Source organism: Saccopteryx bilineata, chromosome 8 (assembly GCF_036850765.1).
Source record: "Saccopteryx bilineata isolate mSacBil1 chromosome 8, mSacBil1_pri_phased_curated, whole genome shotgun sequence".
NCBI classification, from domain to species: domain Eukaryota; kingdom Metazoa; phylum Chordata; class Mammalia; order Chiroptera; family Emballonuridae; genus Saccopteryx; species Saccopteryx bilineata.
Window position 1 is genome coordinate 74,945,740 of NC_089497.1, and position 13,787 is coordinate 74,959,526.

The 13,787-nt window shown below is 37.8% G+C and overlaps 1 protein-coding gene across 10 annotated transcripts in view; it reads left to right on the forward strand.

Moving 5' to 3' along the window:
• PEX5L (peroxisomal biogenesis factor 5 like) overlaps positions 1-13,787 on the forward strand; it is a 274,524-nt gene that overhangs the window by 157,741 nt on the left and 102,996 nt on the right. For all 10 annotated transcript variants that reach the window (XM_066241126.1, XM_066241128.1, XM_066241130.1 and 7 more), the window contains one exon: positions 6,534-6,645. In XM_066241126.1, the coding sequence (XP_066097223.1) occupies positions 6,534-6,645 (112 nt within the window). The remainder of the gene's footprint in view (positions 1-6,533; positions 6,646-13,787) is intronic.

A 13,787-nucleotide genomic window follows, 5' to 3' on the forward strand; every position in this document is an offset into this window, starting at 1 on the left:
TTGCCTGCCCTAGTGTTAGTAGTGCTCAAGTTGTGAACAGTAATATCTGTTCATTTTTTCATAAATAAATTCACATTTATAAATCTAACTATCCTGACCATCCATCAGGACAGTATTTGCAGTTAGTTGAAATTTAGATCAAGTCAAAGAGTTGGAAGTTATCACATGATTATCCTTTATAAGAAAATCCACTGGGACCCAGACAGTATATAAAAACTAGGGTGAGGGACAGAACCGTTAGTACTAAATTAGCTTATAAGAAATTAATTCTGTGCCTGACCTGTGGTGGCGCAGTGGATAAAGCGTAGACCTGGAAATGCTGAGGTCACCAGTTTGAAACCCTGGGCTTGCCTGGTCAAGGCACATATGGGAGTTGATGCTTCCAGCTCCTCCCCCCTGTCTCTATCCCCTCTCTCTCTCTGTCTCTCTCTCTCCTCTCTAAAATGAATAAATAAAAAAAAGTAAAAAAAAAAAAAAAGTAAAAAAAAAAAAAAAAAGAAATTAATTCTGTTTAGTGTCAGAGTTACCAATACAAAGCTACCAAACTCTGCACACTTCAGGGACTCATGATAATGATTCAGGTGTATTGTCTTTTCAGTGGATTTAGTCAGTTAACTTAGTTTTGATATGGTCACTATTTTTGAAGGACATAGTTCAAATTTCTAAACTTGGATAAGAGTAATGAAGCCATAAACAAATAGTTCAATTACAAAATTATGAACAAAACCTACTTAACAAATGCTTTGAATCAACAGTGTCACAAATAATAAAGACATTTTCAAAATGCATAAAGATATACCTATTAAAAGCATATATGTGCTTTTATTTATATAGAAACAAAACAATCTTAAATTTATCTTATTATTTATATGAGATAGACAGGATATATTACTATGAATATTTTTAAATCAACATTACAAATATGGGATATTTTGTCAGCTATTTTTTTTCAATATATTAGGTTCAATATATTAACATTTAAAATTATCTGTTAAGTACAAAAATGTTTAAAAATAAAAACAGGTCAGCAATCCAAAGTGTAAAGTTATGGAATAGTGAATTATTACCTTTTACATACCTTGTTTTATCATCTAAAATGTATTTTGGTTTGAAGTTAATTCTTAATGATGTAAATTATCAAGAACCTTTAGCTCTATATATTTTTAATGAAACACCTAAACAATATATTGGTTAAATATATTTAAATAATGTGCCAAAGATTTATCTTATTGCAAGAAAAATTGTATTTTTTATGAAAATGAATAAGCTTAAATTTAAATCATAAAACAAACTATATAAACATATACCACAGTTTAAGTAACAGGCAGGATTTAAAAGCAAAATACTCTCCTTTTATCTTGGTTAAGTATTCCCCTGTAGCTTAGATCATATAATAGTTTAATTTAATTTTTTAACATTGAAATTAGAGAAATTCAAGCAGAATTAAAGCAAATGCATTTTTAGACAAAGTTTAAAACAGATCATGATTCATTAAAACTGGATGATATTGTCTGTATTTTGTTCAACATGAAACATGGTATTGATATAAAATAAGAACCAGTTTGGTCCTGTGGAGGCTAATATTAGCCATATCAACTAACCAGTCTAAGTCATAAGTAAATTGAAGACATATGACTGAATATTTCATTCACCACCTAAGGTTACAAAGAAGGTGCAAGGTTCAATAGTGTTTTGAATTCTGAGTGACAAGAAGCCTGTGCGTGCAAGTTCTGACCTATCTTTTAACTTCTGCTGCTTCCTTTTGTTTCCATATTCATGGATTCTGTAAAGGATTTTCCCTCAAAATCCCCAAATTTGAATCTCTGACTTAAAATCCCTGAGTGAGGTAGCAGTGTTAGGTCTTGGATTGTCACCATCCTCCCATCTGCATTCTTCCAAAGATGACGTGGAGCAGGCCTGTGCCCTCGTCTCCATTTTTCCCATTAGACATTCGCTCTTTGTCTTCTTGACTTTTTGATAGAAGCCTTGTTTGAAAATGTTCCTTTAGGTACTTCCAGGCTTCCAAACATTTAAATGATGTGATACTGGGGGATGGACTTAGATTTCTGGTTTAAATCCTATCAGGAAATTGGTAAACATTTCTGAGGACCACTGGCCTCTCTGTGAGCTGACCACACCAAGTATGAGATTGGGGGTGCTCATGCATCATTCATTATCCAATTCATTATCCAGTTAGACTATATAAGGTCAGCATTTATTAAACTGCCCCTATGAGACACAAAAATTAAGTGGATAAGGTCTGCACTCTCAAAGAGGTCATGGTCTAGTGGGAGGAAAACAGGTGAAACTGGGTAAAGATGGGAACATGCAGACGCTGTAAGAAGGCGCTCGCTGCCCGGTGCTCCCCATTGTGCAGTAGGATGGGATCTTGAACAGCACATGACAATCTGTCACCATTAGAAAGGCCTTTGAACTCATCTAAATATTAAGAGGAGGACATAGGAGGACAAGGAATGAAAATTTAAAATATAAATAAAGTGAGACAAATGCCTTAGCAACTAAGGAAGGGATCACTCTAACTTGATTGATAGATTGAACCAAAATTGCAGTTACTCCAACTCAGTTATTAAAAAAAAAAAAATGGAAGCCTTTTGACTCACTTTTTATTATTTTTATAACATCAATGTACTCTGTACCCAAAGGATGAAATGTGGTAAGTTCATAATGTATTTTCAAACTGAAACTAGTAATTCTAAGAGAAAGGCAAGCAGTCTCCTATCAATGAATAAGGAGAGAATAAATGGCATATGATTTGGAAGTAAAGCTTAGAAAAACTATTTGGGGGGTTCAGTTCAGTTTGCAGTTTTTCTTTATGGCCTAAAAGATTTACTTATTCTCAAGTCACTACAGGAAAACCATCACTTGAAAATGTAGAGAGGGAGGCTGAATGAAAAGCTGTTCTTACCTATACAAATAAAAATAAAATGACCTTAGTATGGTTAAAATAATGATTCCTAAATTCATCCAACTGAAGACACAGTTCAAAACTGGACTGTTTGAGATAGATCTTTTTATATCTTCAGTTTCTGCAAAGTCACTGTCCCATCTGGTAGCCATGTATTAAGCCCTTATATATGAAGACAGTCTATTTGAAGTTGTAAAGAAAAGAAATATGAGTCAGCCATAACCTCTGACCTCAGAGCTTATTAAAAAAAAACTTTATAGTATCTCCTCTTTGATCTTCTACATCTCAACCAAAACCAAATAACTTTCAGTCCCCAGATTACCTTTCCACACTATCTGAAATCTGGCCCTTTATCTTCCCCTTTGAGCGCTGCCACTGTTCCCCGTTCCCACCAAAAGCTAAACCGCTTCAACTTAAAAACCACTGACTCAGAAACTAGTTTATTTCCTCTGATTTGTATCTATGGAAGAAAGCCACAGGAACAGCTCAACTAATGGGATTTGGGCAGACATAACACCTCTATCAGTCCTGATATGAAATGTAGTCAGAAACAAGGCAGTAGGTGTGCAAGAGACACAGACCTCAGGAGGCAGAGGATTAAAGACTGCAGAAGCCATGCTGTAGTCCTGGGCTCCCTGGGATCTCCCTGAACAACGTCCTCTTTGGTTGAGAAAATCCGAGAATGACAGAGGTGCTTTCTCCAGAAAATAAGTCTGAAGTGTGAAAAAGAAGAGAGACTCCCCCCCAAAAAAAATCTCATTACCTTTGATAAAAGGACAGGCTTGTCTAAAAGGATAGGCCTCGATTTATTGTGCCTTTTCCTTTGTTTTTTCCATTTAGATGTTTATGTGGACAAAGGTCTTACTTTCCAGAATTCTTTTATCAAATTTAGACTGTCATTTTTCAGTGCTTACAACCAAAAGTATGTACAGAAATCTAACACCCAGGCTTTCTAAAACTAGAAGTAATTTATGCCTATTCTACCTGGGAATCTAATTATATCTCAAATAAATAAATAAAAAGTATATGGGAACATTTGTAGACTATAATTTATACTTACTTTTATATAATAATCAATCTTAAAATCATGACTAAGAGAATAACTAAACTATTCTTAGTTATCTATCAATGTTATCACACTTTTTTAGAGAAATAATGGCAATCAAAGAGATAGTTAAGACATTGCACATATATATATATATATATATATATATATATATATATATATATATATATAACTTTTAACATTGCAGTTGTATTGTTTATATTTACTCTTTGTACCTTATACACTTTGGCCAACAGGTCTATGAGACCTAGAACCCAGAGACCAAGTAATCAGAACGTACTGCTTGGTAAATGCAAACCTATTTCACTAAATTCTGGGAGTATAGTGAGGTGCCATATTTGGTGGTGACCTTCATCCTCCACAAATGTTTATAGCACATCAGAATCAAGGTTTCATTTTTCATGAGAATGATATAACCTGGAACTAAGCATTGTTGCAAAGTCAGGGTGCACATCACTCTGGTGATATAACACTAGATGGCTTCATTACTCTCAGTTCGTATGGTTAAAAGAGCTAGTTCTACCAAGAAATATATATTAATGTACGAGTCCTTTGGAAACTCTTGCATAACGAAGTTTTTACATGAACAAACTATAAATGAAATACACGTCCTACAAAACTCAACATGTTGTCAGGAAAAGTATATGGAGAGTTTTGTGGCCTCCCAGAAAAGCTCACAGAATCACTGATGTTTAAACATCTCTTCATTTTCTAGTATATTGTATTGTATTCTATATAGTTCTTTCAACTACATTTCCAGATAATAAAATTGACTCTTATGCCATAAATATTTAAATCACTCCTTAACTCAAATAAACCATGGTATTTACAAAATTCAAGTATATTTCATTCCAGAAACATAAAAGTCTCACAGCCCTTCAATATTAAAAATAAATATGTATTCATTATAAATAAGATTGGTATATGCAACATTGTTCAAATTCAGAAAACAAAATTCAAAGATACTCAGAGTTTCACACATAAATTAAAGGAGCACCCCCCCCTCAAAGAAAAATTAAGACCAAAACAGATCTTGGATAATTTAATTCCTAGAAAAATCTGTGAGTTTTTATACATAGCAACACTAACCTTATAAAAATTCAAGAAATATCTATCACTGTAACTTGATGCTAAAGGAAAGGGGCATTCTCAAGATTCGCTTCTTCACAATGTTCACATATAAATATGTATGAAAATCGAATTGCCAGCTCTATGTCAACACCCTAAACTCTAGTGAAGATCTGAGATTTATCAATGTTTAGATCATAGGATGAAGATGAAAAAGTACCAATGTGCCTCTTGATTTTCAGTGTCCAAATAATCACTAAATGTTTCCATATTCTTCCTTCAGTAGAAATAGCATTGCATTTTTTCCTCCCATACTTACCATTATTTGTAATTCTCTTGCCATCTTCCATAAGCTTTGTTATAATACCACTGATGCTGTGTTAAAGAAATAATGAAATTAAAGTGAATAGAGTTACATAAAATATTCTGATTTGGTAGTACTCCAGAAAGCACCTCATTTGTTATTTTCTGTGTCTCTTAAAATACAGCCTTGCAAATAAGTATTTTTAAAATCTAGAGATTTTTTTAGGCACACCCTTTTTTTTCTTTCTAATACTACATAGAAAACTAAATGGTTATGCCCATTTTAAGAAAGGTCCATTTAAAATTTCATAAAAAACTAAGACAGTTGTATCACAGTATGTATTTTTCCCTTAACCACAGAAACTTAAGAAACTCTGGGTTCAAGAGGTACAGAATACCGGACGATAGATAGATGCCTGCCACTGATGAACAGAGACCTCCTAAAATTCAAACTGAACTGTTTCTGAAATTAGAGAACAAGCCAGTGGGAAAATATAATTGAATTTACAGAAATCTGCTTTACATATAGATTTTCATAAACTTATCTCCTGGATATGTAGTTAATATGACAGTTAATATAACAATATTTTGTACTCTTTCAAAAGAATATTTGTTACATTCTACAAAAGAATTCCAAGGAAACGTAGGGAAGGTCTTGTGCCAGTAGGTGATTTGAGAGGCTTTTTAAGAGAGGGAGAACGGAGTGTTTATCCCCACACACAGATCTGTGTGTGTGCTGTTGACCACAAAACACGGACTGCCTGGTCTTAACCAGAATGTGTCACCTCAAAGTCTAAAACCACTGTTCCAGGTCTCAGTAGGAACTTAATGTCCACGTGGAGTGGAATTGGCCCTTAGGAACAGTGATTCAATAGGTATCATTTTCCACATATTGAAATGAGAGAATAATTCTAAAACTGTTCTAAGAGAAGGAAAAAAGGCTTGAGCTTTAAAAATTGAAGTTGGCTGCATCAAAAAGGTTAACAGTGCTAAAAGGCTCATTCCCCATCCTTTGGTATTTTTTTTCTTGCCCCTACCCCATTATTTATTGGTTTATTTATATTTTTTTTGGTAAGCTTGCTATTCTCCTTTTGTTGCAAGGCTGCATTTTAACGCGTCTGATTCTGCTGTCGAACACTCCCTTTGACACCTGTGTTTATTTGTTCCTAGCTGGTGAATGAACAGCAAGAAAGCAGACCCCTCCTGAGTCCCTCCATCGATGACTTTCTCTGTGAAACCAAATCGGAGGCAATAGCAAGGCCAGTAACATCCAACACAGCTGGTAATTCTTTCACTTTTAACTGATCCTCGAGTAGAGTTAATTTTCACTATAGTCAAATGCACATTTTCTTTCCACGATGCCTTTTAAGTGGAGAATAATGTTTGCAACCAACTTTCACTTTAGAACGTATACTATTCATCATAAACCAATAAATCACTTTTCATTACACTGTAAGAAAGGGCGGTGTGTATTACACAACCAGGTTTGCTGAACATTGGCATGCCGCTAATAGCAATGAATCACTTTTCTGTGCCTATTTTTATATTTACAGCTCATCTCAAGTCACATCACATTAAGAAATCTTTAAAACAAAAACATCTATTTTAGAGTAGGTTTTTTCAAGTTCTAGCTGGAAATACTTTGTATGACAGAAGTCAAATAAAATAAAAACATAGGTAGCCCCTTCGAGTGGATTGAAATAACAATTAAATGTCCTAGAGACTTGGGATATTATAGAACCAATTTTATTTTCATGTAAATATGTTACTTGTTCCCTCTTACAACAATTTATTTGAACACCCTTCTGAAATTAAGCATACTCAAACAGTAAACAGTCATCTAATGGGCACTCATAAGTGTTCATCCAGTGAGGAACAGAGGATGCCACAGGTATGAATGACACCTGCTGAGGTACCCTCTGTGCCTCCCAGTTCTCGCTGATACTAAAACTAAGTCACCTACACAGGGCCCACCCTGAGGGAGCAACATGAGATTTGACTCAAAAGCTAATTTTCACCTTTTATATCAGAGGTAGCCTTTCTGCCTTGATTTCATTCAGTCAACATTCACATTCAAAGGCGTGTTGTTCAAATAAGAATGAAAAAGCACATTCTGAATCAGAGAACAAAGGTTATGTTGGATTGTAAGAGAGAATTTAATGAAGAAAGGGGGTGAAATCATATACTGCCCTGTTAAATTCGTTCCATTTCCCCATCATGTCCTCAGCTTGCTATTGCCTGGTGTGTTTTTGTTATACCTTTAAGTAAGTAAAGAAAATCACAGGCAAAGGAAATTGTGATTTTTTAAAAAATGCTATAAATCACAACAAGTGTAACCACACAAGATGGAGGGATTTTATGTAAAAATGTAGTCTACAGCCTCTGGGGTCGAAGTTCGTGGTTTCAAACTTCAGCTCTGCCACTTTGCAACTCTATGTCCTCATAAAAGGTGTTTAACTAAGCTCTGGCTGGATGGCTCAGTGGTAGAGCATCGGCCTGGCGTGCAGGAGTCCCGGGTTCGATTCCCGGCCAGGGCACACAGGAGAAGCGCCCATCTGCTTCTCCACCCCTCCCCCTCTTCTTCCTCTCCCACAGCCAAGGCTCCATTGGAGCAAAGATTGCCTGGGCACTGAAGATGGCTCCATGGCCTCTGCCTCAGGCACTAGAATGGCTCTAGTCACAACAGAGCAACGCCCCAGATGAGCAGAGCATCGCCTCCTGGTGGGCATGCCGGGTGGATCCCGGTCGGGCGCATGCGGGAGTCTGTCTGACTGCCTCCTCGTTTCCAACTTCAGAAAAATATTTTAAAAAGCTGTTTAACTAGGTCTGTTTCCTCATCTATCTAATAATACATCTAGATCTCACAGGTTACTTAGGAAGACTAAATGAAACAATCTATTCAAGTACATACTCAACACCATGTGAGCTCTAACAGGTATTACTATTACTGTACTATTAACTATCAGTTGAAAAATGGTATACTCATACTTTCCTTTTCAAATGCATTAACTTTCTGATATCACACCAAAACAATCATTTCCTAAACTCAACTATCATGTAGACTAATCAAGCAAATAAAATCGTGCTTGTAGCGTTTTAGACAGGCAATGAAGTACATCTTTATGCTATCAGATCAGATTCATTCTCCTGATCTATGAAACTGGAGCTCCCCTCTCCAAAACCATTACAAAATCCACCTCAATATGCAACATTATTACACATCTTTAAACAAAAAAAAACATTTTAACATTCAAATAAATACCTTGGAGAGAATTCTCATTTGTGCCAATAATTTTATAGTTAAAATTTCTAAGCAAGAGATAGAGTTCTCATTTTCTGTCTACATTTTTAATAAAAATAGTAATTTTACAATGGAACATTGTCATTTTATAGAATAGTATGAAATTACATTGAGAAATCAGGACAGTCATTAAAATTTTCTATGACATCCAGGCATTATTTATATATATCTTGACACTTAACATGGATAGTAAACATTTTGGAGTCAAACGCAGAAGAAATCCTGCTTCAAGTTTGTACCAAGTCAATCAAGCTGAAATTTAAAGAACTTTATATTAGATGACAAGCATTTATATTGGGCCTGTGTCTCCCAGTGAAAAATTAAAGTCAGTGTGCCACCACCTTGATTAGTGTTTATTTTTTTTGTTTTTGTTTTTTTTACAGAGACAGAGAGAGGGATAGATAGGGACAGACAGACAGGAACGGAGAGATGAGAAGCATCAATCCTTAGTTTTTCGTTGCGCATTGCAACACCTTAGTTGTTCATTGATTGCTTTCTCATATGTGCCTTGACCACGGGCCTTCAGCAGACCAAGTAGCCCATGCTCATGCTCGAGCCAGCGACCTTGGGTCCAAGCTGGTGGGCTTTTGCTCAAACCAGATGAGCCTGCGCTCAAGCTGGCAACCTTGGGGTCTTGAACCTGGGTCCTCGGCATCCCAGTCAGACGCTCTATCCCAGGGGTCCCCAAACTACAGCCCGCAGGCCGCATGCGGCCCCCTGAGGCCATTTATCCGGCCCCCGCCACACTTCCAGAAAGGGCACCTCTTTCATTGGTGGTCAGTGATAGGTGCATAGTTCCCATTGAAATACTGGTCAGTTTGTTGATTTAAATTTACTTGGTCTTAAGAGTGTGGTGGTTACCAGGGGTGGGGGGAGGGAGGACATGGGAGGGAGGGAGGGAGAGAGTTAGGGGGAGGGGGAGGGGCACAGAGAACTAGATAGAGGGTGACGGTGGATAATCTGACTTTGAGCGAGGGGTACGCAACATAATTTAATGACAAAATAACCTAGACATGTTTTCTTTGAATATATGTACCCTGATTTATTAATGTCATCCCATTACCATTAATAAAAATTTATTTAAAAAAATAAAAAATAAAAATAAAGTTAAACACTCTCCATACAACCCAAAAAAAAAAAATTTACTTGGTCTTTATTTTAAATATTGTATTTGTTCCTGTTTTGTTTTTTTACTTTAAAATAAGATATGTGCAGTGTGCATAGGAATTTGTTCATAGTATTTGTTATAGTCCAGCCCTCCCACGGTCTGAGGGACAGTGAACTGGTCCCCTGTGTAAAAAGTTTGGGGACCCCTGCTCTATCCACTGCGCCACTGCCTGGTCAGGCTGATTAGTGTTTAAGAACTATAGTTCTTATATAAATTAACACAAAGTAAACAATATAAAAAATATTTCTCTTCCAAAGTTCAGTTCAATAATGAGTTTTTTTCTCTACTAACTCTAAAAATAAAATTAATCTTCTGATTCATAGGAGTTCTAAATTATAATTTTTTTTAATATTTCAATTATCTTTTTTACTTTTTCCTTGTTTTTTTACACTAGAATTAACTTTTTGGCCCTGGCCGGTTGGCTCAGCAGTAGAGCGTCGGCCTGGCATGCGGGGGACCTGGGTTCAATTCCTGGCCAGGGCACATTGGAGAAGCACCCATTTGCTTCTCCACCCCCCGCCTCCTTCCTCTCTGTCTCTCTCTTCCCCTCCGCAGCCAAGGCTCCATTGGAGCAAAGATGGCCTGGGCGCTGGGGATGGCTCCTTGGCCTCTGCCCCAGGTGCTAGAGTGGCTCTGGTCGTGGCAGAGCGACGCCCCGGAGGGGCAGAGCATTGCCGCCTGGTGGGCAGAGCATCGCCCCTGGTGGGCGTGTGGGCGCATGCGGGATTCTATCTGACTGTCTCTCCCCATTTCCAGCTTCAGAAAAATACAAAAAAAAAAAAAACAACAATGATTGATGCTTCTCATCTCTCTTTGTTCCTGCCTGTCTGTCTCTATCTGTTCCTCTGTCTGATTCTCTCTCTGTCTCTGTAAAAAAAAAAAAAAAAATTCTTAAATTATCTGTAAATCATCTATAATCTAGATAGATAGCTAATTCTTTGACCTTCTCAAACGGTGTCCATAGATGTTAAGTAGGCCAAGATCATTGCTAATATCCTTGATTAAATGTGGCAAATGAATATATATTATACACAGATGTATATATCAAATGCTCTGAAAGTAACTAGACAATAGATGTTTTAAGATAGTGATTATATTATAGGACAAATAACTACTATAAAACTTGCAATAATAACTCATTGTCTGTATTCTTCCAAAATATCTAATATATGTCTATGTATAGGAAAGACTCTTTTCTAAAACACAAGAAAAATAGGGTTTCTGTTTTGCTTTATCAGTCTATATAATCTAGAAGAATTGTATTCATAAACTTAAGTCATTAGGTAGACAGTTACTATATAAGAAAGTTTTCATGGTTTAAAAAAATAATAATCTCAGGCCCTGACCAGTTGGCTCAAAAGTAGATCATCGGCCTAGCATGTGGAAGTCCTGGGTTTGATTCCCAGTCAGAGCACACAGGAGAAACACCCATCTGCTTCTCCACCCCTCCCCTCTCCTTCCTCTCTATCTCTGTCTTACCCTCCCACAGCCAAGGCTCCACTGGAGCAAAGTTGGCCCAGGCACTGAGGATGGCTCCATGGCCTCTACCTCAGGCGCTAGAATTGCTCCGGTTGCAGCAGAGCAGTGCCCCAGTTGGGCAGAGCATCGCCCCTCGTGGGCATGCTGGGTGGATCCCGGTTGGGTGCACACAGGAGTCTTTCTAACTGCCTCCTTGTTTCTCACTTCAGAAAAATAAAAAAGATTCTTATGGTCTGACCTGTGGTGGCGCAATGGATAAAGCATCGACCTGGAACATTGAGATCACCAATATGAAACCCCAGGCTTGCCTTGTCAAGGCACATATGGAAGTTGATGCTTTCTTTCCTTCCCCCTGCTTTCTCCCTCTCTAAAATAAATAAATAAAGTCTTAAAAAATATTTTTAAAATGATAAACATTTTTAAATAAATAAGTAAAAGATTCATATATATTAGGGAAAAGGTACTCTTAACAAAGTTCATAATTCCATCACAGCTACCTAATTAAATAAAACATCTTAATTGCAACATTAGTGTGTAACATTTGCAAAATATATATTTATGAAGCTCAAGTAGTCATGAACCAAATGGCATGCCTCTAGAGAAAGCTAAGAAATTTGGGAAGCAGCTATAATTACTTACATATTCCAATAAAAAGGCAAAAGTTAATTGAATTACTTAAGTCTAATTAATCTATTTCACATCATTGGCAAAATCCTTCCTGAAAGGACTTTGCTTTGTAGCCACTATATTAAAGAATGTCATGTTTTCTGGAATGCCAGGGTATCTCACAAACAGGACAGAGACTTGATCAGCTCCCTGGGCAATTTCTGTGGCTGCACCAGTCAGGTGTGTTCCACGGGTTGTCCTCTCTCACCACTCCCTGTATAATTATTCCTTAAGAGAAATTCTCTAAAAACCTGGGGCTCATTATACTGTAGTGGTGTTAATAGCATGTGTTTACTAAGTATCAAATCAGGCCTTCATTAGGGGGGCTACTTTATTCTGTTTTAATCAACTGACCTCCCAGTGCCCAAGTAATCTAGTATTCATAAACATCTGCAGTACCCTGAGGGAGCCGTCCAGTGCAACAGGGTGTGATCCTCAATCAGGTGTCCTTGAAATAGATGGAAACACTTATGTCTTCTATCTTAAGGAAATTTCACCCAATGAAATTAGGTTAGCAAAAAAAAAAAAGTTCCTGAAATTTCCAACTATTTAAATTATGGGCCCTGGCCGGTTGGCTCAGCGGTAGAGCGTCGGCCTGGCGTGCGGGGGACCCGGGTTCAATTCCCAGCCGGGGCACACAGGAGAAGCGCCCATTTGCTTCTCCACCCCCCCTCCCCTCCCTCCTCTCTGTCTCTCTCTTCCCCTCCAGCAGCCAAGGCTCCATTGGAGCAAAGATGGCCTGGGCACTGGGGATGGCTCCTTGGCCTCTGCCCCAGGCGCTAGAGTGGCTCTGGTCACGGCAGAGTGACGCCCCAGAGGGGCAGAGCATCGCCCCCTGGTGGGCAGAGCATCGCTCCTGGTGGGCGTGCCGGGTGGATCCCGGTTGGGCACATGCGGGAGTCTGTCTGACTGTCTCTCCCCGTTTCCAGCTTCAGAAAAATACAAAAAAAAAAAAAAAATTAAAAAAAAAATTATGCCTCAGACTTACCCAACCAAATAATTGGGAGCTAAACAAAAAATAATCAGAAAGCCACATCAGTAGAATCAGCACATTGCCTCCAGAGTCAGATTAAGTTTAGAGAGGAGTGGTGAAGCCTATAGACTTGGGAGTGACAGAGCCTGTGTTTGAGTCCCTTAGGGCCAACATCCTACCAGGTGTATGAGTTCCCTGTTGCTGCTGTAACAAATTACCACAGATTGAAGAGCTCCAAACAACACTGATTTACTATCCTACACTTCCTTGGAAGTGAGCAGGCTTAAAATCAAGATGGCGGCAAAGCTAAATTCATCCTGAAGGCTCTAAAGAATTTATTTCTTTGCCTTTTCCAAACTTCTAGAATTCCTTTGTTGTGGTCCCGTCATCCATCTCCAAAGCCAACAGCATACCCCAGCAAGCCTGCCCCCATACACACACACCATACTACACTTGCACATATACATTTTCACATCCATGATAAGAGGTGGTTGTTCTAATTTAAACACACAGATTCTGGAACCCAAACCTTCATATGTCTAAGAGAATCTTTTAAATTGAGGTAAGAAAGCCAGCAGAGCAGACACCCCTTTCTGGACTATGATATGCTCTTTGAATGTACCATGTGGAAATGTGAGACACTTTATTTTTTTAAGTCTTAAGTAAACACACACACACACACACACACACACACACACACACACACTGAAATGTGATTTGTCTCCCAAAAGTGAAAGGCTGCACCCAGCCTTCTATGCTTGTGAAATCACGGTCTCCAGGGATTCTCTAAGTTTCAAAACTTTCTATACAAACTTCAAGCCACCCCCTTCATCAACA